This window comes from Marmota marmota, unplaced genomic scaffold (assembly GCF_001458135.2).
Source record: "Marmota marmota marmota unplaced genomic scaffold, marMar, whole genome shotgun sequence".
NCBI lineage: Eukaryota > Metazoa > Chordata > Mammalia > Rodentia > Sciuridae > Marmota > Marmota marmota.
This window is the reverse complement of record NW_025999842.1, coordinates 17,103,468-17,127,070: the sequence shown is the minus strand read 5'-3', so window position 1 is coordinate 17,127,070 and position 23,603 is coordinate 17,103,468. Positions and strand designations below refer to the sequence as shown.

Sequence of the window (23,603 nt, the reverse complement as noted above, 5' to 3'; positions counted from 1 at the left end):
TTTTTTTTTTTTTTTTTTTTTTTTTTTTTTTTTTTGGTGTGGATATCAATCTAATGAGGCCTTATTTCCTAGTTGTTTTGCAGATGTGTGTTATGTCTATAGGGTGCTTTGTCTACGCTGTAAGGGAGGATTCTCTGCATCTGGCATATTCACAATTCCATGCCTGGATTCACCCTGTCATCACTTCAGATGCAAAACAGTGTGAGGTCTACTTTTGGACACAGCACATGTATAAACACATGTTTGATGACTAAGCCACCTTTTAAATATGAACTATTTTATGTGAAAATATATATACAAACTATAGTTATTCAAGAATGATAAAAAATCCCTATCTAAAAGTGATCCTGTAAATTTTAATTGTAGAGACTAAATGCAAGCCTGATCATATGCATACTCACTTACACACATAGCAAAATTACTAAATATTAGTAATTGTTTAACAAAAAAAGCATTATGTGTTGTATGTTTGTCTACAGTTGGGTAACAGAGAAAATGTTACATCTCTTGTATTCTATATTTTGAATGGAATAATAATAATAATAATAATAATGAAGCAATTGGCAAGTGATAGTTCTACAGCTGCAATTTCATATAATGTAGGAAAACGTGGATAGTTTGGCTGGCATTTTACAATGTGAATATGAGAAAATATCTCATATTTTACTTCAGTTGTAGTTTCAAATACTCTATAGAGCTTGGTCTCTTATTAGTATCTCTAAATTGTTAGCATCTTTAAATACCCCTTAATTATAAACTATTTTAAAAGTTGTTTCAGTAACAATTTTAATTGAATTTTCTGTGATGCTATTGTCATCGTTGTAATGAGCCACAACCTATATTTCAGTCAGAACATCTTATGCTCTGCAGTAATCTGAAAGTACACACATAAATATATCTAGGTGGGTTTTTTTACCCAACCTTACTCCACCCTACCCAGGAGCTGCTATAACTAGTAACTGACCATGGAGAGCACAGGCTGTTTTCCATTTGTTCCAAATAATGTGATAAAAATATCATCTAGAAACAACTAGGTGTGTCACTATCAGTTAACGTCTGATACAAAGATAAACATATGGTGAGAGACTTTTCACTAAAGTTTTCTTTGTGGTCTAATACATACTGACTTATTTATAGAGTGACTACTTAGAGTTAGGAGTGCAGCTCCTGGTCATGTGGCAGATTTACAAGCTAGGATTGGCTTGGGGCAAGGTGGGCAGCATAGGTAGGGAGAAGTAGTAGGAAGGGATCATCTTTAGCCAGCACGACTCTACGGTGAATTGTTCTTTTTCAATTTTTATTTTATTTATTTTTATTCTAATTTATTATATATGACTCAATTAACTGGATGTCTTTAAAGCCCACTTTTATGCCTATCCATTAATCATCTATGTAATTTTAGCAAGCAAAACGCACGAGGCTCAGAGTTAATTATGCATTATATTATGCCTTCAGATATCTGGATAAAAGTCATGCTAGAACACTCAATCACTTCCCTAAAATTCATTTCCACTACTGATGACTTAATGATATATTTACTTTAGAGATTTGCCTTGGGGGAGAATGATTATCCTGGTTAGTTTTACTTGAAAGAATAAACTTGTACTTCATGGAATCTGTAAGCATTTTTCTTTCTCTTAAAGTTCTTTTTTATTAGTGAATATTTATTATGCAAGAGAGTGGTTTTTTAAATCATTCTGTTAATTGTATTTTCAAAGCCCACAATTAATACAGAGAGTGTTGAAACTCATGCTTTGGCTATTCCTAGGTAGAAATGATCCCCTTGATACCAATGCAAAGTATGAGAGCCCTAACATACACAGTTCTTAAATTGCATTGATTAAACCTGGTTAACAACAGGCTGAGGAACCTGGGGAAGCAGTGTGTCTGAGGGAAGGCTGCAGCTTTGTTTCTTAAATCCAAAGTCAGTACATTTGAGCAGTAAAAGAATGATTTAAAAAACCACTCTCTTGCATAATAAATATTCACTGATAAAAAAAGAACTTTAAATAAGAGAAAGAAAAATAAAAATGACAATTTTTAAGTATGATGATCACAAATCAATCTTTGTTTATAAACCTTGTTCTACCATTCATCTATCACATTATATGTAACTCACTAGCTAGAAATACAAATGTTAGCCTAATTTATACCTCTCAATTTAACTCTTTGATTTTTTTACTCTGTAGTTTTGAAAACTGTCATTCTTCAGTAATAATATCCACAACTTCTAGGTACAGGTCATATACTCAATTATGAAGAAATATTTTCCCATGTTTCTAACAGCAGAGAGCAGTATTTTGCAAGGAGAGCTGATTTTGTGATTTAACAAATATTCTTTTGGTAAACTGCTTTTTTTGTTTATAGCTATAAACCCTACATTAACAATTTTCTAAAACCTAAGTTAAAAAAAAAAATACTACTGCAACTCAGTTCTGGATTTAGTGAGAACAAAGACAAAATGGATTTCTGGTGGAGAAAGACTACCATCGCTGCCTCCTAGATGTCAGTGTCCACCCCAGAACCGCATTTTCGGCAGAAGATTTCCATGCTCTGGGTCAGGAAGCCCTCACCCACCAAGGAGATGGCGCACTTTCCACAGTTAAAGCACTCACTGTGCCACTGGCGGTCTTGAAAGCATATAAACTTGGCCCCTCTGAGACCTGTAAAGGAATTGGGAGAAGAAGAGAAATACATTCACTCAATGAGTGTATTGAATCAACCTGATTGACCATTCAATTAGGTGCTGTTCTGGGAACTGGGGGTACAGCAGTGAGCAAGATGATGTAGAGGTGTCACTCCAAGAAGAAATCTGTAAAGGTCTATGAATCTGGGGCTGAGACTGTAGCTCAGTGGCAGAATTCTTGCCAGTTCCATCCTTAGCACCGCATAAAAATAAATAAAATAAAGGCATGCTATCCATTCACAACCAAAAAATAATTTTTTAAAAAAATCTATGAATCTGAATTGCTCCTGCCACTGTGGCCTATTTCTTTCTTTCATTTTTTTTTTTTTTTCAGTGCAAGGGACCAAACTTAAACACATGCTTAGGCAGGTGATCTATCACACCCCCAGTCCTCAGAGATTAATTCCCAAGAAATGTCTCATTAGCCTCTACCATTTTAACTTAGGGCACACTTTTGCTGTTGTGTTTTTTAAAAGCTAATAGAATTTGAGTCTGCAGTGACCCTCTGATCTTTCTGCCTAATATGATTCCAGGGTGCAGTTCAAGAAATTGAGACGTTATAGAGGAGAAAAGATCTAAAAGTTGGAAAGTGGTTGATTTGCCTGAGGCTTGGGTTTATTTATTTGACAAGTTTTCTCAAAATGACCTTAATGTTACAGATTTTCTATAATTTTCTTATCATCCATGGAGTGTAGATGAAATAATTCATGTGCTAATTCATATATAATTTCTAAATACTCCATTTTAGGATGGTGAAATTGAAAGTGCCAATAAGCATTCCATTTCAGACAAACTCTGACTGTGATAATGAAGTTTTGTTTCCATCTTAAAAAGTCATAGTTGATATCTTTAGAGTTTAGTAGTTCATAGAGAAATTTGCTTCAAATCCCTACTTTCTTTCCTTGATTAAATTTACAGTTGCTTATTGATGTTATCATCAATAGTTTCTAATAAATTAGTATATAACAAGTAATTCCCTCAAAGTTATTTGAAGCATTAATAAACTGATTGTAAGAGTCATATTCTATGTATTTACATGAATCATTTCTATTCATAAAATTATTAGATATCTAGCACTTTGATGCTTATGAGTTTTTCTTGATTTAATTAGTAAGCCTTATATAAGTGGCAAATGTAAAGTAGTTCTAAAATTTTACAAAGAAGAAAAACATCAAAGCATCTGGCAGTGTCCAAAATTGAAACACTATGTTTACTCCTTTAGGTCATGAAGATCATTTGCAGTAAGAAAGTCAGCCTGGAAACTTATCTCTGCCACCTCTTTTGTTGGGCTTTATTTGTTCCTAGCAAGTCAATTCAATAGGGGGTGGCATTTTTTGAGCCCCTAAATATGTGCTAGTCACTACTATAAGCCCTTTATGTGTATTACCTCATATGACTCTCATCTGATTTTCATGGGGGAAGATATTAGAATCATCCCACTTAGACAAAAAACAAGAGGTGGAGAAGTTCAACCACTTGCCGGAGGTCAACCAAATGCTAAGTGGTAAGATCTGATTCCAACCAAGGCAGTCTGGCTTCAGAGACTATGCTATTAACCTCACCAAATTAATTTTAACTAAATCACTGGTAAAACAAAACGTAACCAAGAATATTGGCAACTCTCTCTGGAGAAAATACAATATTTAAATTCCTCTTCCTCTAAATAAACACAAATCTAAGAACTTATTCCTGGTCATTGAAATTATGTATCCTGTGACCAAGAATACAGATCCTTAAGGTGACATATGTTTACATGAATGCCCAAACTTCTAAAGATAAGTATATGGCAGTATCAGGTATATTAATATGGTATTTTAATTCAAATAGCTATTGTAGTTTGTGGGGTTTTGTTTATTTGTTTGATTTTGGGGCACTGGGAATTGAACCCAAGGCCTACTTGTATGCTAGACAAGCCCTTTACCACAGAGCTACATTCCCAGCCCCAAATATCTATGGTATATTACTTCAGATAGCTCCAATTTTAAAGAATATTTACTTCCAGGCCTATATATATTAAGCAGTCAGATCAAGAAATAGTAAGTGACTTGGAAGTTTTTGCAAGCATTTCAGTTTCAATCAAGAACTGAAGTAAGATTATTATTAGAAGTTCCCTTTAGACTGTTCTAAATCAGATATACATTTAGGTTACTGTTGGGTGTGATTTATGGTTCTTGATCATCCTTGTGTTTGTGAGAAAAACAATATTGTTTTTGTCTGACTTTAAAAAGCTGATTTCAGTGATTGATTTGGAACAATTCATCAGAAAAATCACTTAGACATATCTGTGATGAATCAGAATTGAAACTCATCAATGTATGTTCTCTGAGATCTTTATTCGCTATTTGAGTGCCCAAAGAAATGTGCAACACATTTTAAATTATTTGATTTCCCCATTTCCTTATTGGTGTCCCTTTTTTCTAGTTCAATTCAAAAAATGTTTGGAATCAGTTGTGATGGCATATTTACTAAGATTTTGGAGCTCAAGGTACTTATGCATGTCTGAAAGTCCAATTTTTGAACAAAGTGGTGGAGACGGTGTCTTGTTCCCTTAGTTGTAAGAGAAGCCAGATGTATAAAAAGCAGGAGAGCAGAGTGGTTAGGAGCATGTGCTCTGAGACCCAATAGTCTGGAATTGTCAAATCCTTGGCAAGGGTCAAGGAAGTAATGTACCTGAGTGACAGAGACAGGATGTGAGGAACACAGAGGGCACTCCCCACACAAAATGGCAGCTGCTCAGCTCCATGTGACCTTGAGCCTGCTTAGGGAACATGAAGGCAGCCTGTTCATCGGTGGTAAGCTCTATATTTGCTTTTGGCTGCAGAGATAGATTTTACATTCATCTTTCCCCCCAAATATGTCCAGGCCTAACAAAGCTGTTCTGCTAGTCAGATGTAGCCCATGGCTAGTGTGAGAATTTGAAAAAAAAAAAATGGGGTCCCTATGTAAGTGGGTGGAAGCCTGAAAGTTGGGGTTTGCATGAAACTTTTTCCTTCATTGAAAGATACATGGAATCAACTTTTGTTATATTTATTTGAAAATGGAGGAGGAGGAGGAAAGGGATAGCATCATCTTTAATTCTCTTGTTATATAATCTGAACTAAAAAAAATGAAATATTGTCTAAGAATGGAGAGCAGAATATAGTTCTGTCACATTATTAAGTGACGATAAATTGCTTCAAAGAATAGCTGCTGGTTTCTTAAGTATCCTGCTGGCTTTATTTCCCTTACTATAGGATTAGCAGTTTAGAGATGGCTGAGGAAAATATAATGTATTTTTTTAAACCTTGAAAACCTATTTAACATGGATCAATTTATCATTGATGTCATTTTTCAAATCATATCTCATGTATCTTGTTTCTTTAGTAGAAAGCTATATTGTTTTTCTTTCATCTGTTCATAATTTCAACTTGTTGCAAGTGAATGGAGAGAAAAGAGAGTAATGTATTTGTTAGAAGCATGTTAAAATGAAATTTAGTTCATTCCTGACCTATGCTTTCCTAATCATAGCAGTTTCAGATATTTTATAGAATATTGTACTTAATTAAAAACTTCTGTATCTTAATTCTGCTTGGCTCTGTTTGGAATAAAGGCAGAATTCTGATTTATTATACTCTTTCCTCCCACTCAAATCCTTAATGAGACTCAAATCAGGCCTCTTCATTTAACGTCTTCTCTGACCTCATATCTCATCCTTTTTTTCTCCTTCCTTAAACTATGACTTTACTTAGAATCTGTACCATTAGAGTAGTGTTTAATTTCTTTTGAAGAGAATAGTTACTCAAATTATACTCTGTCCTTTCCTTGAGGGGTCCATGTAATATTTGAATTTTTTATAAATTGGTACCTCAGTTGTGTTTGCTCAAAAGGAAAGGAAATACAAAAGTATAATGAAAGATTTAGATTTTTTACTTATATTTCCTAAACTAGCTAGGTAACATTTTATGTAGTTATAACTGTCTTATGGTGGTACCATGTTGAACTGGAGAACTTACCAGTAATGGGTTTGGTACATGCCGCACACCTTTTGGCATAAAGATGGTTGTAACAGTCCATGCAGAATGGATAATCATCTTTGGACATAAATTCTTCTTCACAAAGCTCTTTCCTACAGCCACTACACAGAAAACATTCTCTATGCCATTGCTGGTCATGAAACATTATGCCACCTGAAGATATCACCTGCCAAAGAATTTCAAAAAAAGTCAATGAGTGTGGTCTTCATTGCATGTTAGACCTTTTCATAACGTCATTCTATGCCCACGATTGATACTCTACCTGATTGATTTAGGATATTATTTTCCTTAAAACTTCTGTGATTTTTTCTTAGTCAATATGTGAAATCAAATGTTATAGGAATTAAATAGGATTGGTAAAAAATGAAAATTATTCTAATTTTTCTCAACCAATGGATCAGAAAAATGGCATGGCCTTTTTGGACTCAAGAAGATGAAAAAGAAATAGGTGTTTGATTCACCTCATCTTCATTTGAGTTTTCTTAGCTTTGCCATCAGAGTTAAGATAGTTCTATACTATGTTCTTACATCAATATCTAATTTGTAAGGATCTGAGGAAAAACATCTACTTTTTCCTGAAAGCTTTGTACTAGGGTCAAGAATATCTGGAAGTAGAAATCCTGGATGGAATTGGTAAATATCGTCATTTGCTATTAATGACTTACATTTCTTAATTGTTTTGAGGTCCTCAGTACTGTTCTAAGAGGTGGCCTCTTTGTATATTCTCAACATCTCTGCTTGGTGGAGACTATCATCTTTACCCCTTTTACAGATGAGCAAGAATCAAGAGTTAAAGTCACTAAATTACTTTTCCTGGAGACAGCATTCAAACCTGCACAGTATGTACACAACCTGTGTACATAAGCATTAATACCATTTGGAGTTGAGGTTAATTTGCATGGGTGAGCAGTTGATAAGATCTTGTGGAATGAATACTTAAAAACAACAACAACAACAATAAAACTTTCAGAAAGCAATTCTAATATTGTATCTAGCACAAGAAGGGTGTTGTAGGGTTTGTGTTTTTAGCTTCAGGATTCAAATAATGGCACTCACTGTATATTAAGCCTTAGGGTATGATTGGGTTTGGCCAAAGATGTTTATTAGTTCTTCATAAGATAATATAGTTTTTCTTAGCCAATTTAATCCAAGGATTCTACTTTTTAAAAACTTTAAATATATTTATCAAAATCAGATGGGTAAATATTAGGCAACTCTTCTTGTGTAGTTACTTTGAAGTCATCATCTTTCAAATTTGTGGTCATTGAACTCCTAGAATTGCTGAGGAAATTGGAATATGTTCCTGTACACGTTTTATAAAGAATGAAACAATATGGTATCAGAGATGGCCTACAGTCTTTATATTAGAATTAACTCATATTGAAGATAGTTTAAGTCATTTTATTGTTGACAAACTCAAGTGTTGTTTGTCTATCATGTAGGCTTTTGAAAAAATATTTTAAAGATATTTTTAAACTTATAATAAATATCTTAGAAATTAAAGATACTTGACATAAAAGTTGTTTTTCCTAAAGGAAAAAAGCTTACTATTCTGAATAAGTAAATGAAAGTATAATGGTGTGTGTGAAGTAAAGCAATTTAAAATACCCCCTACTGACTTCAAATGCCTTACCGCAGGCACAGCAGAAATCATGATGACTTTGATTTGTTTGGTCAAATGATTAGCAGGCAATGCTTAAAAGATTTAAAACTTGGAAAATGTATTCACAGCAAAATAAAACTTGATATATACGCCAAGGTCTATTTAATTAGGGAGAAGAAACTCTGGAACGTTAAAAATTGTTTCCTTGTGATTACATTTCTTTTGAAGAGGGAGGTGAACTAAGATGAAGTCTAATATTTAAGCTTGGTTTTGGCCACTGACTGATTCCATGATTTATAATAAGTTTCTTCTCTGGAGAAGTGGAGGCAATGATGATTTTTCATGCCACAGATACCAAAGCAAGAGTTGAACATATTTAACTCTATTTGAACTCTGAGAAATTTGAATTCAAAGCACTTGTGGTTTGAGGTCAGTTGCTCTCTAGAGGAAAATAAATTTAGTGTGACAAAATAAAATCTGTTGAAAAAGTTTAAAGGCCTGGTTGTCAAGTAGTTTTTTCTTTCTAAAAACCATGTGGTCTTTGGTTTGGGTTGAAAAAAATTTGCTTTTCTTTAGCTTTGATCAAAAACATTTACATCCAGCTTTCCTTATGGAAATTGTAGTTTTAAAAATTAAGCAGAAAATAATCTGGCATGCCATGACCTATCTATTATCCAACATAAACATTTCATAAATTTTTGATGACTTTGAATCACATTCTAAATATAGTCACAGCTGCCTATAACCTGGGAAGCACCAATGCTTCATCCCAAACCGTATTCAGCCCTGAATTCTGACAGAAGTTCCCATCTTGAATCTTTACAGCAGTATTGAAAGAACGTTCATATTGTCCAACAAATTTTAAGATAATTCTCACAAATTCCATTAATATTTTAGTCTAAGTCTTTAAGAAAGGAAACCTAAATTGGCTACTTAGTTGTCTTTCAAAACAGTTAGTTAAACCTACTCATTTTATTTCTAGCATCTATTTTTAAATTTATGTCATTGACTCTGGTAATTCAATGGAGTCATAGGATCTGACCACTGCTTGAAACATTTCCTGTCAGTGTTTCTTTGAGTACTAGATGATTTCACATAATATTACTATCCATTGTAATTTTCAATCATCATTATAATGTAATTCAATAATTACAACTTAGGAGAGTATATTTATTTAAATATAAATGTAGTATTGGTATTGTTAATATCTGTAGAAAATTACTGTATGTGTGTATATGCACCTGTACGTGGTAATGAGACCCAGATATCCGGATGCAAATATACAAATGGTCTTAAGAGAACTGCCAACGTTGCCTATGGATCAAAAATATTTAGGAACCAGTATACCAATCCGAAGTGCTTTCATGAATTAACTTTCTCATTGTAATTTATAGTGTCATTTTAAATTTGTAATGTCTCACAGGTCAAGACTTACTTTGAGAATATTAATATATGTTATGAAGCATGGACAGGTTTCATCAAGATTAGAGATGTGAGCCACTTTCCACATAAAAATATAGAGGGTAAAGAAGAGTTGGACAAAGTTTACCTCTGAAAAATGACTTGTTTTCTTCCTTGGAAAATATACTTTTCATGGGAAACCAACTCCCTGCATGCAACATTGAAACTGGAAGTAAAAGAACTTGAAGCTCTTAGTTTTGTTGGTGTTTTCATCTTTATCTAATTCCCCTTAAGATCTCCACAAACCTACTCTTTGAAAATGCCAAAGCTTCAAACCAAGAAGACATTTGCATTGCACAATGTGAGGAGTTAAGATCTTATCTAATTTGGTTCTTTAGTCACTCCATGAAGCAAGTCCATATTCCTCTGAAACAGTTAACACTGAAAGGATCAAAAATTATGTCCTAAGAATTTTGTATTCAAAAAGAAATGTACTGTCTCTCAGAATGCATGAACTCATTTATAGAAGCAGTGAATGGAACTGGAATGTCAAATCACTTGAACCACTAGAAAATTAAATTCATGTTCTGGATGAAATTTTATAGCTGATAAAATATAGGTGGTCATCCTCGCTGACAGAGAGTAGTTTTGTGCATGTTGGAATTCAAAGCTAATATGAATGTATTAGACAGATATGACTGTATCATTTCATTCCAAATATATCATGTAGAAAAAAAAAGCAATGATACAGAAGCTTCTACAAGTTTCATCCTCTTTAGATAATTACCTTATTGCAAAAGTTGCAGTAATGAGCAAACTTCTTCTCAAAACATGGCAGGCAGTAATTTCCATTCTCTTTGGAGATCAAGGGCTTTGTGCCTATTGGCTGTAGGCAAAGCTCACACACAAAACAGGTTTCATGCCAGTAGTTTCCCTTAAACTCCATTTTGCGAGAACCTGTGAAATCCAAAAATAAGAACCTGTTAGTACTAGTCAGACATGGTTTTATTTTCTTTAGGTAAGTGTAGATCAAATTACTTAAAATACATATTTTAAACACCAAGTTGAAAAATGAATTGTCCTTTTATAAAAATTACATTCTGTCAGTTTCAGAAACATCCATCTGGGGAAAGAAAAGTTAATACAGTTCAGCCTTGATGACAATGAATTATTCTTTCACTGAAAACTCCTCCAAGGACTGCATAAGGCACAATTTAGAGATGTTAAAGTATTTTAAAGGGAGAATAGGAATGGCTGCACATGGTTTAGATAAATTGGGTCATTATAATAATTACAAGGATATTAGAAATGCCCAGGGTACAACCCCCGAGATTTATATTGTATAGTTATGGCCTCTAAAATTATTTGAATCCATAATAAGAAAATGTGTGTGTGTGTGTGTGTGTGTGTGTAAAAGAGAGAATGGGGGAGGAAAGAAGGGAAGGAAGGAGGAGAGAGAGAAAGAATTTCAGGTCTTATGCTGCTGTCCATAGAGAGAGAGTAAAGGACCAAAATATAATGAATTCATGCTTGTCAAAAGTGGAGTGATTTACATAGAGACTTGTCTTCCCTAAAAGAAACAATGAAGACAGATCCCTGAACCAGCTTGTGTAGAGTTACAACATGATAGTTGGTCCCAATCTCCTCTGGCAGATTTTTTTTTCCCCTTAGAACATTTGTTATGTCCAGGGCAATGTGTTTAAGTAGTGTTATTAACAAACAAACAAACAAACAACAACAACAACAAAACCCACCATTTATTCAGGTTCTGCTTGAAAATGTTATCTATGAATCAGTTTTTATTAAAATACACAGAACACTAATTTACCTGTTCAAGGATAATAAATGAACAACCTTTTTATTTTGTAAAGTACGTGAAGTGAGATCAAGAGAGGAAGAAAATTGTCTTTCTCAAACCCAAGGCTTTGTGAACTGCTGTAATAGGGCACATTGTGGCCCTTAATGAAAAACACTGCAGCTTTGGTTAGACACCAGTGCTCCCAGGAGATCTTACCAGGCATGATGGTCCTTTTGCATTTGAAGCACTTAGAGGAGCACTCATTAGAATAGCACTCTGTGCACAGCAGGCGCTCATCCTTGGCAGCAAAAGGCTTTTCCACCAGAGAGTGTTTGCATTTGGTGCACTTGAAGCATCCTTCATGCCAGTGCTTTTGTTTGTAACAAAGATCCTTTGAGACAGTAAATAAAAGTTAATTAAATGTGTTTGCAATAAAGGCCATTTTATAAGACAAAACTGAACACTCATGGGACTCTAGTACCAGTAGGTTGTTCTACTAGCTTGAGGGAAAGTTGTTATTGATACTGTTATCTATAGTGAAGAGACTGTGGAGTAATTATGAGCTACAGTCTGTGTGTTTCTTGGTTGGTCACTAAAGGAGCTGGAAAATACACTGACTTTCTGCTATTTTTTCCTTTTGCATAGTGCAAGAGATTTTTCAGGAATTGTTTTTAATTTTTAGATTGTAATATCCCATTACACGTTGAGATTTAACTAACTAAATAAGCATACAAATAATACCACCTAATAAAAGCAAAGTTAAGAAGATGATGAAGGAGAGAAAGAGAAAGAAGGAAGGAAGGAAGGAAGGAAGGAAGGAAGGAAGGAAGGAAGGAAGGAAGAAGATAATGGTGATCAATGAGCATTGCAGGAAGAATGGGTGGTATAAAGGGAGGTTTCCAAATCTTATGGGGTTTAGTGGAGCTGAGGTTGATTTTTAAGTTGGAAAGTATTAATTTTCCATCTTTACACCTTAACTATTTATATATTTATTTATACACTTGTTATTTCAGAAATAACTCAATATTTTAGCTGTGGGACTTTGGGGGAAATAGCTTAACTTTTTAAATGTTTATCATCCTAAAACACGAACTCACAAGACCATGTAAAGATTGAAGCACATGCTATATTTCACAGTAATAAGTGTCGTGACTGGAACTTCATTAGTGACAACTAATTAATCCTTATGTAAGTATATGGAAATGTAAAAATCCTTACATAAAGTATTAGGAAAATAGAGCTAAAAGTCAACACTAATGGAATCGAAGCATTTCGAAGCATTTGCTGCTTATAATCAGTTTTTATGTGAATTGAGGTGAGACTTACCTTGGAATCTGATTCAATTGGTTCTTTGCATTCCTCACAATAGTTAGAAAAGATACGATCATAACATGAAACACAGTATGGATTATCATCCTTTAGTACATACTTCTTCCCAAGAAGTGAGGCTGTGCAGTATTGACAATCAAATTGAGCAGTCGTCATTTTGGTTTGATCCTGTGAATAAGAAAATGATTCTTAAACACAAAAGTAAAATTCTGTTTATAAATGACAATACAGTATAAATCCAACACTTGAGTGAATTTCTATTTCTTCAGCACAAATCTACTGATTTAGGAAAATTATGCTTGTAGTCATGGTGACATTTTTTTTTTAATATTTATTTTTTAGTTTTTGGCGGACACAACATCTTTGTTTGTATGTGGTGCTGAGGATCGAACCCGGGCCGCATGCACGCCAGGCGAGCGCGCTACCGCTTGAGCCACATCCCCAGCCCCATGGTGACATTTGGAGTGATTTAGGAATGGCTACTCTTTCATCTTGGCAGTTCTTGTGTGTTTTCTGAGAAAAAAATAAAAACATCAAGCCAACAGGCAGATTGTAAAAAAAAAACATACTGTAGTAATCATGAGCTAATACGTACTTCAATAAGAATATAATGTGCGTTTACATAGGATGGCTTTACCTCAAGCATAATTCACATGACCTGTTGATAGGGTTTTTACAAACTGTCATCACTCCTTGTCTGGGAGAGTTCTGGAGGTGTGGAGGTGAAGTTTGATGTAGATGACAACAATCTTTTTGACTTAGACTTAAAGAGAAATTAATAAAAGTGCTTTGCCATTTTCTAGTCCATTTCCATTATCTAGTTCATTTATTTACTCCTTATTGGGTATCTAGTAAGGGCTCTGCACATTAATCCTAAGGTCTTCCTATACCATAACCCTCTGTTAGGATATCCTTACTTACCTGTGGATTCAAACACCTTAAATATGCCCACGACTCCCCAAACTGGTTTCTGCTAACTTTAATCTCCTTGACTTCACCATGCAAATGTCCCACACCAAGCTGACCAAAAATCTTCTCAGTAGGTAGCATTTAGTCCCAGCCCTAGGTCTTGGACTAGGTTCTAGCAAATATACAGATGTAGAATTGCAGGTAAAGCTTTTAATGGTAGAGAACAGCCATAGGCTTCTTCAAGACATAGGGTTAAATTAACTCATATTATGGTATGAATAAAAGCAGCAGCAGCATCTTCCACAATAAAAGCTCATGGAACACAAAGCCAGGGCTAGGATATGAATCCTAATTATTTTATAAATTAAAAAAAAAAACATTAAGAAACAGAATATGTAGATTTCAAAAGTTTTAAACTAGGCATTTAACATGAAAATTTCATTATTACCAAAAGCAGTAGCACTAATTTTCCTTTTGAAGATGGGATTTATAATTTCTGGATTTGCTGGGATATATTAGGATTCATGAATGTTTTCTAATTATCCAATCTAGAAACTTCTTAAAATTTTAGCAAAACTAGAAGATAGGTTAATTATAGTGGTGTTTTCTAAAATTATTTTTGGTGTTCATTTGTAGTTAGTACATTTTACATCTTATTCTCATAAATTTTGCCTCATTTTAATGAAGAAGTTCCCCCAGAGTGTCTTGCTGAATGCACATTGTCATTAGTTCTTTGAATGACAGTTTTACTACATTGTTCTTCACTATAAGTGGAGAAAAGAATGAGGATTAGGAACACGTGAGTCTTTTCCCAGGAAAGATGAGAATTCAGACTAGAAAGTCCCCAATGGGACATGGCCAAAATTATCTGCAAGGAACATTGAATTCCCTATTTGATTAATTCCACAGAAATGTCCCTTCCTAGTGAATACAAACACACTCAAAGGGCTACCAAGGGCTTGGAAACAGAAGGAAAATAGATTCTCTGGGAAATTCTTAAAATAAAACTTTTCTTCATATTCACAGTGATCAATGTTTATTCCAAAAGTGAGATAAGGTAAGTAGTTTTGACTTTCATTACTTAATATGGAACATGTCATTTTCATTATTAATATTTAATTTTAAATGTATAAAATAGCACCATGAGAATGGCCTCTCAGGGGTTGGGAACTACCAGACCCCTTCCATTTTGTAAGACATTTTGTGTATTACATGACAAAACAAACAAAAGAACCCCAAAGTGGTAGTATTTCAATGGTTTATTTCAAACAACACTTTAAGCACTACAGTGTCATAATGCCTGATCTCATTTAGTGATTAGGTCAGAATTCTAAATATAAGGCCATTTGGTCCTTCCTTTATCTCCATCCTAATATGCTTTGCTCCATAGGAAATTCTTAACAAAATGGAACACATGTCTTCATTTTTTTAAAAGGCAAAGATCACTTTTTATTCCATTCTGTTTTGTTACTGCAACATCAGGGAGTTGGGCAGGGTGAAAGCAGAATCAGGTCCACTACTCAAAACCTTGTAAATTTGCATTTATGGGACTGTACAGTGACAGCAGGCATTGGTTCATGTCAACAGTTATTGAATGTTTACTCAGTGGTATTGAACTCTTTGTCTTTAAGAAGTCTCTGTTCTCTTAGCTTCTGTATTACTTACCTTAATGATAGTGGATGGAATTGAGGAAGAGAACACACTGAATGTTTACTCTCTTCTTGGTGGAAAAAAAATGCACTAAGAAAATCAGTCCTCATTTTCATGTCATTTAACTATAGAGTTATACTTTCAAATAGAGTTTCTTAAAATTACAGGTGTCATAACTATATAAACATTATAACTGTAGGTGAACAAATTCTATTAGAATCATGTAGAATTCATAGGGAACTAAAAGAAAGTAAGGAGAGACTTCCCTAGGAAGACTTTAAGGAAATTAAACTATTGGAAATCTGATGGGAAGGAAGGAAGGAGGAAAGGGTAGAAAGGAGGAGGCAGGGAAGGAAGGAGGGAAGGAAGGAAGACATCACTCTCATTGTATCAAGGAAGAAGAAAGATAGTGGGAGAATGACATAGAATCTCATATGAAGCTGGATAATGGTAGTCTTGAGGTCAGATTCTCACCTGGGTATTTTAAGGATAAAGGAAGACTTTGAAACTTCAAAGCCTTTTAAAGCTCTTTGGACCTTTAATTGGGGAAGGGAGATAAAATGTTTTAATCAGCTTATTGCTGCTGTGACCAAAAGACCTGAGAAGAACAGTCTTAGAGGAGGAAGTTTATTTGGTGCTTGCTATTTCAGAGGTCTCAGTCCATAGATGACTGACTCTGTTGCTCTTGGCCTGAGCAGAATACCACTGTGGAATGGTGTAGAAGAGGAAAGCAACTCAGGACATGGAAATCAGGAAGCAGAGAAAGTGGGCTCCGCTCACCAGGGACAACATATAAACCCCAAAGGCATATTTCCAGTGACCTATCTCCTCCAACCATTCCCTACCTGCCTACAATTACCACCCAATTGGTTAGGTTACAACTCTCATAATCTAATCATTTCACTTCTGAATATTCTTGCATCATCTCACAGATGATCTTTGGGGGGAATCTCATATCCAAAACACAAGAGTATGATTTTTTTCCAACCAAGTCACTTTAAAAAAATATTTTTAGTTGTAGATGGACACAATATCCTTATTTATTTTTATGTGGTACTGAGGATTGAACCCAGTGCCTCATATGTATGAGGCAAGCACTCTACCATTGAGCTACAGCCCCAGCCCCTAAGTCATTTTTAAAATCCAATTATTTTCTAATTATCATTTTGCATTCTTTTTTCTTCTTTATCCCTAATGTAAACATTTTTAAGTACTCAGGGAATAACAGTATCTAGAAGGCAGGTCAAGACCTGTTTTTGATCATTACCTAACAGGTGAAGCTGTAGGAAAGAGGAGGAGGACTATGTAGTTTTTGTCTCAGGGATCTAAACGTTAATTTGTGAAGATCAGAATTTTTATCATATTGTTCATATGGTGGTTTTAGAAGATTGATTTAGAGATGCACTAATATATCAAAAGAACATGTGAGGAAAGAACAATTCAGAAATCAGCAAAAATAGACTTGGCTTTGTTTTTCCAGGTCCTTCCTTTGTATTTTTAGATTTCTACCTAAAAGAATGTGAGTTCATTGGCAATAGTTTCCATATCCAAGAATGTTGCTTAGGTATTATTTTTTAAACAAAACATCATTTTGTGTTGTTATATTTTATAGTGGGTTAATGCTAAGAAGGCTAATGCATGATAGGTCTGTCCACTTACATTTTTACTATGCTTTGCAGAATAGATTTCATAACTCAAGGGCATGTCAAGAAGAAGAGAGACAAGGACTAGATGCTGGGCTTTTTATCTTTAATATTCTTGCAAGGCACACACCATTCATTTATTCAAGTATTTGATGAACATGTAAAGTATATGTTATTTGCAAAGTAATCTGCTGGAAGCTGTGAAGGATGTAAAAATGCATTAGACTCACATCCCATCTCTAGAGAGTTTATAATATAGTAGGAAGAGTAGAACATTTTAATATATCACTAAAGTTAAAAAGTGATAAGGAGAAATGAAAAGTTATAAACATTTTGAGTTGTGTTTCTACCCATTAGAAGAATTTCTAAAATTTCTAAGGTGCACGCACCCGTATCCCAAACCAATAAATCAATTTTGGGAGGCAGAGATGAAAACTAAGAATCTTTTGGTTTTTAAGTGGTGTTTTACTGTTCAGTGAGGGTTGAAAACTACCAGTACAGAGGAGGGGAAGAACACTTATTTTTAGCTAGCAAAAATTCAGCAACAACCTGGAGAAATGGCATTTGAATACATTGTGAGGTAGATATTATGATGGGCCTTCCTGATCTTGGCTCTAACTCTGATTGTTAGAGATCGTAGGGCTAAAATCTTCTCCTGGATTTTCAGATTGAGTGAGTGCTTGGGAGGCAAATTTGACTCTATTAATTAGAAACACACGTGAAAATTGGAAGGTAGATGAGAAATCAAAGGTGTGTTCTTGCTGTTGCTTGTGCTCGTAAACTAGGTTCCATAATGTGAGTGGTTTCTACCCATTCATTATACCTGGAGTCAGTTTTACAGGGTTCCATGACTTGTATTTGGCTGTGAGAGACAGCTGTGGTACTGGTGTTGGAAGCAGCAATATCAACATTCAGATTCCCAACCTCTGAATCACAAGAAACAGATATTGAAGTGGGAAAGTATAGTCTCTACTACACTTGGATAGATATTGGAAACACTGAAATGCTATTTAACACTCTTGTTTCCTGAAAGTTGGGTACGGTATTAACTACCATATGTGTATAATCTTATATTAATCTTTACACTCATCCCTGAAGTATTTTACTATTATTCTAATTTGACAGATGAGAATCCACACTTAGGTCAAGATTATTTGACTGTTGAAAACACAGAATTCTAGGATTTAAAAACTACACCTGTTAAAACTGAGGCCCAGGATTTTTTTCTTCTTTTTTTCTTGCAGTACTGGGGATTGAAACCAGAAGTGTTCTACCACTGAGCTACATCCGCAGCCCTTTTTATTTCTATTTTCTATTTTGGACAGGGTCTCACTAAGTTGCAACTATTCTTGCCTCAGCCTCTAGAATAGTTGGAATTACAGCTGCAGGCTCATGATTAGCCAGTGCAAACCTTTCTCTTCTTGGAGATGTTGGGAAGGGTATTTGAGATGGAGTAACAGAATTAGGAAGGGCACTTATATTTGTAAATGTGAGACACACATGAACAATAATAATTAATTTATTCTAAGTGGTTCACAGAGCATGAGAAGGTAAGTGTTAGAGGACAAGTTTGAAAAGGTAGCAGGCACGGGCATCTATAGCTTAAGTTTCAATCTATAGTTAAATTTTGTCTGAGGACAAAATATAATCATTGATGATTTAAAATAGGTACATGGCTTGCTTTGAGCTGAAGTTATAAAAATTTAGCAGAAAGAGTCATCCTGGGATTTTACATAGGTTTCTCATAGGATCAGTGTGCCGCTAATAGGAGTTGGGAACATGGAAAGGAAACTAGTTGGGAGGCAAGATTAATTTAGATTAGGTACTTTAAAATTGGGGAACTGAACTAGAGGGGTATTGAGATGTATGTCCAAAAAATTAGGCTGGAGTGTCATATTAGAATAAGAAATTTAGCTGTTTTTCTTAGTTAAACTCCATAACAGTTGGTGAGATGCAATGGTATGACGTTGAAGGAAACCATCAAAGAAAGCTATAGCATAGACAAAGGTAAAAGATGGACTCATGAAAAAATGCATGTTATATTATAGACAAGAGATAAAGCAGATGAAGTAAAGAGTCACATGATATTGTGAAAGATGAAGGAAATAAGAACTTTGAGAATGGATATTAATGCCAATTAAGTGTCACCAGGAGGTAAATAGTGTCTTTAAAACAGCAGTTCAGTAAACATCAGCTGATGTCAGATTTCACAGGTATAAAGTACATGAGGAGGCCACATTTCTGACAATTCAGAAAACTGTTTATAGACAGTACTCCTAAGAATGAAAAACAAAATAAAATGCACTGCTAAACTGGCAGAAGAGTTAACAAAATTCTCAGAGGCTAAAAACAAAAGGAAAGTAGGAAGCTAGAAAGGTTAACAATCTCTATCTCCTTTAGGTGCATTCTGAGCCAAGATGATCTTGGTATTCAAATTTAAGAAATTCTACCAATTGAAGTTGAAAACCCTTAGGTTTCAGCTTAAAGACTTAGTCTAAAATGAAACTGGGTTGGTACTGTGATGGTATCTGGCATAAGCAGAAGAAATTCCTCTGTGAAAGAATGCCCCAGTCTAGCCAACCTGCTTCCAGTTCACACACATAAATTTTCATTGAACATGAGCTCACAATAACTAAAAGCAATGAAAAGAAGCAGAATGAGTAAAATCCATAAAAGAAAATAAATAAATAAAGCACCAGAAAAAAGTGATTCTGCATGAGAAATAAGACACAAAAATGTAAAATAATTATATTTAACATGTTCAAAGACATGAGTGAGTATTATACATAGAAAATTTCAGAATAAAAATGAGTAGGCAGATTTTCCAAAGAACCAATAAAAGTAGAAAATATTTAAAAATCATTAAAATAAAATTTAAACATTCAAATGCAGATTAAAATCAGTTAAAGGAAAACTTAATAAACTTAAGGATAAAATTAAAGAAATACTACAAAATATAGCACAGAGGGAAAAAGAAAAAATATAAAATAAATGCTGAAGGATCTGAAAGACAAAGTAAAGGGATTTGAACTAAGTCCTTACATAAGACAATAGAGAAAATAAAGACTATGTAAAGGCTGGAAATAGAATTGAACTACAAAAGCTTAATGAATGACAAAATGCCTAGATTCAGAAAGAAATACCTAGCTGATATCATGAAAGGAAACATTAGAATAAAGCTGCTACACTACAAAGACAGAGGATCTTAAAACATCCAAAGGGAGAAAGCATACTATGTTCAAATAATCATATTTTCAGATAACTTAACAGCAATAATGAAAGCCAGGAATAATGCTAAGAAAAATAGGTAAGTTCTAGACCTGCATACTCTGTGGAGCTGACTTAAAGAATATGATGAAACACAAACATATTTAGGGTGGCAAAAACTGTTTATCAGCAAAATATGCTCAGTAAAGGCAATTCTAAAGGTTGTTCTTAAAAAAAAAATAAAAAGGAAACTCTCCAAAGGAAGGTTGAAGAACATGATTGCAATAGAGAAAATAAGGAGGAAAAAAATTGGTTAACACGTAGTTGCATATAAAAATACTGGCAGTATAAAACAACTATCTTTAGAGTTTAAAGGACACAATATTTTACTTGGCAAAATAGCATGTAATGAGGAAAGAGTTGATTGTTTTTATATTATTTGGTAAGAAAATAAAATGAGTAATATTGGTCATTTTTCTTGTTAAATTTTTTTCATTTCTCATACAGAATCACTTTGTTTTTGGTGCTTTATTTATTTATTTTCTTTGGTGTATTTTGGTGTATTTATTTTGGTATATTTTACTGTTTATTTCCATTGCTTTTAGTTGTTCAATGAACATTTATATGTGTTAGGCACATTATGTTTTATATAGTTAGCTCTAAAAATAGAAATGGAAATAAGTGAAACAAAATCAACATTTCTTTTGGAAAAGAAAAGTATAACACTGGGATATCACAAAATAAGAAGATACATTTTAAATCTAAATAAAAAAATGTTAGGGAGGAAACTCTTCTCATAGAAGACAAAGATATTCCAATGATAATCCTAAAGTAAATAATCTTGCAACCAATCTTAGTTCAAATCCTAGGAAATTCTAATCAGCTTCAGCTAAGGTTTGGGCAGAAAGGTAAATAGTATTAACTGAGTACTGTGTGAAATCAGAAGTCAACTTAATTTGATATTATAGTGAACTCAGTGCAAACACCAAAAGATTATCTCCTTCCCTTAGGATGTGACAAATAAGGATTGCACCCTATGGGGAAAAGTCAGACAAAAATTGTATATGCATCTCCAATGTCTGGTAGGCAAAGCAAAACAGCACCTCATCCCCAACAACAACAATAAAATACTACCAGCAAGTGTGGTATATTGGTGTACTTGGGTGTGTGTGTGTGTGTGTGTGTGTGTGTGTGTGTGTGAGAGAGAGAGAGAGAGAGAGAGAGAGAGAGAGAGAGAGATTTTACAAGCTGCCTTTGTAACTTATACAGAAATACAGAAGTTCAAGAACAGCCAAATTCCAGATGAACAAGAAACAAGATGGGAATACTTTCAGAATCAGCCATCAATGCACAGTATGGTCTGAATACAGGGTTTGACATATTACTGCTACAAAATGGAGAGCTCAGCAACAAATCCATAATCTATCCATCCAGGGGACACAGTGATGGATGATGAGAGATAGGAATGTTTTTTCCAGTAAATGGTGTTAGGTTAACCATATTTCCATAGGAAAAAGATTGATACTAGATTAGTACTTCACATCATATATGAAAATAATTTACACTAGGTTATAGATCTCAAGGTTAAGAGATCTTTGAGAATATAGGCTGTTTCACAAACTTGTAGTATAAAAGATTTGTTAAACAGACAGAAAAAGGACTTGCCATATTGGGACTATTTAGTAGGTTAGACAAAATTAAAGAACCTGTGTTTTTCAAAACAAAGTTAAGAGTGAAAATGAGCTACAGATTCATAGAGGCTACTGCAAGTCATTAATCAACAAAGAGCTCATATCCAGAATACAAAGCAATAAGGAAGAAATGGACAACTGAATAAACATGCAAAAGACCTGAATAGATTCATAAAAGGAAAAACTAAATGGCTAAAATATGGACATATTCTCCATTAATAATCATTGAAAGATAATTAACAAGCTCCTCTATACAAAGTGAATATACAAATATGAATGCAATTACTAGAGACCACATTAGGAATAATGCACGAGCCATAGCAAGAAATGGTCTGAATACCCATTAAAGAAAAAATGGATAAGTAAATGGAAGAAGGGTCATACAACATATTGCCATATGGCGATGAAAGTAGATGACCTATGGATACCCTCCTCACTACAAAAGAACTTCACAATATTGAGTGGGAAAAGTTGGCTGCAGCAGAGTATGTACATATGAATGTCATTTATATAAAGTTCTGAATCAGCCAAAATTGATTATTAGTGATTATAAATACTGTGAAGGGTTTTTAAAAAAGTGTGTTGATATAAACAAAATACTTAGGATGCAATTTAAAAAGATCTAATTTCTTAAGTTAAAAAAGCATAGGGAAGTTGGACAGAGGATTTTGAAGATATCAGGAATGCTTGGTTCCTTAAACTAGATTGTTATTTCCTTTATTATACATATATATTCTTTTCTATGTATGTCATTTTTTAAAAAGCTTTTAAAAATTAACAGATGCCAAATCAGGAGAAATTGTATGTATTAAACCATCCTGTCATTTTGTTTTGTTATCATATAATAATCCAATGAACACATAGCACGCCTAGGAAAGGGTTTTGCATGATGATACTGGTCATGGAAGTTTCTAGTAGGGAAGATGTTGAGATGTTTGTTAACTGCATAGAAGAATCAAATGCTGAGGGAGATTGCAGATGCAAGGAAGAGGAAAGGGAGACAATGATGTTCTTTCTCCTCTCTCCTGTCTCCCCTTTCCTTTGTCCCATCTTCCCCTTCTCCCTTTCCCCTCTTTCTCTTTTCTCTCTCAATACTCAGTTAACATATAACAGTGCAAAGCAAAGACATAGTTCCAATATGAAAATTTTTAGTCAATGTGATATCAAGCAAATCAAGGACTACCTGTATGTGTCTTAATTACTTTCTGATCATAAACACAAGTTTATAAAATAAGAGAGCTTCTTTTGTCTTATAGTGTAGTTGAAATGTACTAGTCTATAAATTTCCAATAATGGATCTTTGCTGATATGCTTTTAAGGAATTTTATTTCTTTGTGTCATAGCTTTAGGGAGTTCAATTATCATATATTCTTTATTCTGAATGCCAATTATAAGTTACTATATTGATTTGATTAGTTCTTTTTTTGTTTCCAGTGGAGGTAATATACTATATAAAATAATCACATTGATCATGTTTCTTACAATAGAGGAAATGGTAGAGCAAATGCTATTTAAGATTACTTTTATCTCTAAAACATGATCTGTAAGTTTTATTAATAGATGCAAATAATGCCTTAACTATTACTTTTGCACATACGGAAAAGTGCACTGTTCTTCAATTTAAAGTCTTGTGGGCTTTTGTGGCTTAATTTTCATCTGCTGTTTCAAAGTAG

The 23,603-nt window shown here is 34.0% G+C and overlaps 1 protein-coding gene across 2 annotated transcripts in view; it reads right to left on the bottom strand.

Moving 5' to 3' along the window:
• Nucleotides 1-37: 37 nt before the first annotated feature.
• Nucleotides 38-23,603, bottom strand: part of Fhl5 (four and a half LIM domains 5) — a 41,614-nt gene continuing 18,048 nt past the window's right edge. For both annotated transcript variants that reach the window (XM_015498271.2, XM_048811101.1), the window contains exons 2-6: nt 12,828-12,998; nt 11,718-11,892; nt 10,491-10,660; nt 6,679-6,865; nt 38-2,663 (exon numbers count right to left, since the gene is read on the bottom strand). In XM_015498271.2, coding sequence (XP_015353757.1) covers nt 2,500-2,663; nt 6,679-6,865; nt 10,491-10,660; nt 11,718-11,892; nt 12,828-12,986 — 855 coding nt within the window. In that variant the 5' untranslated portion in view covers nt 12,987-12,998 and the 3' untranslated portion in view covers nt 38-2,499. The remainder of the gene's footprint in view (nt 2,664-6,678; nt 6,866-10,490; nt 10,661-11,717; nt 11,893-12,827; nt 12,999-23,603) is intronic.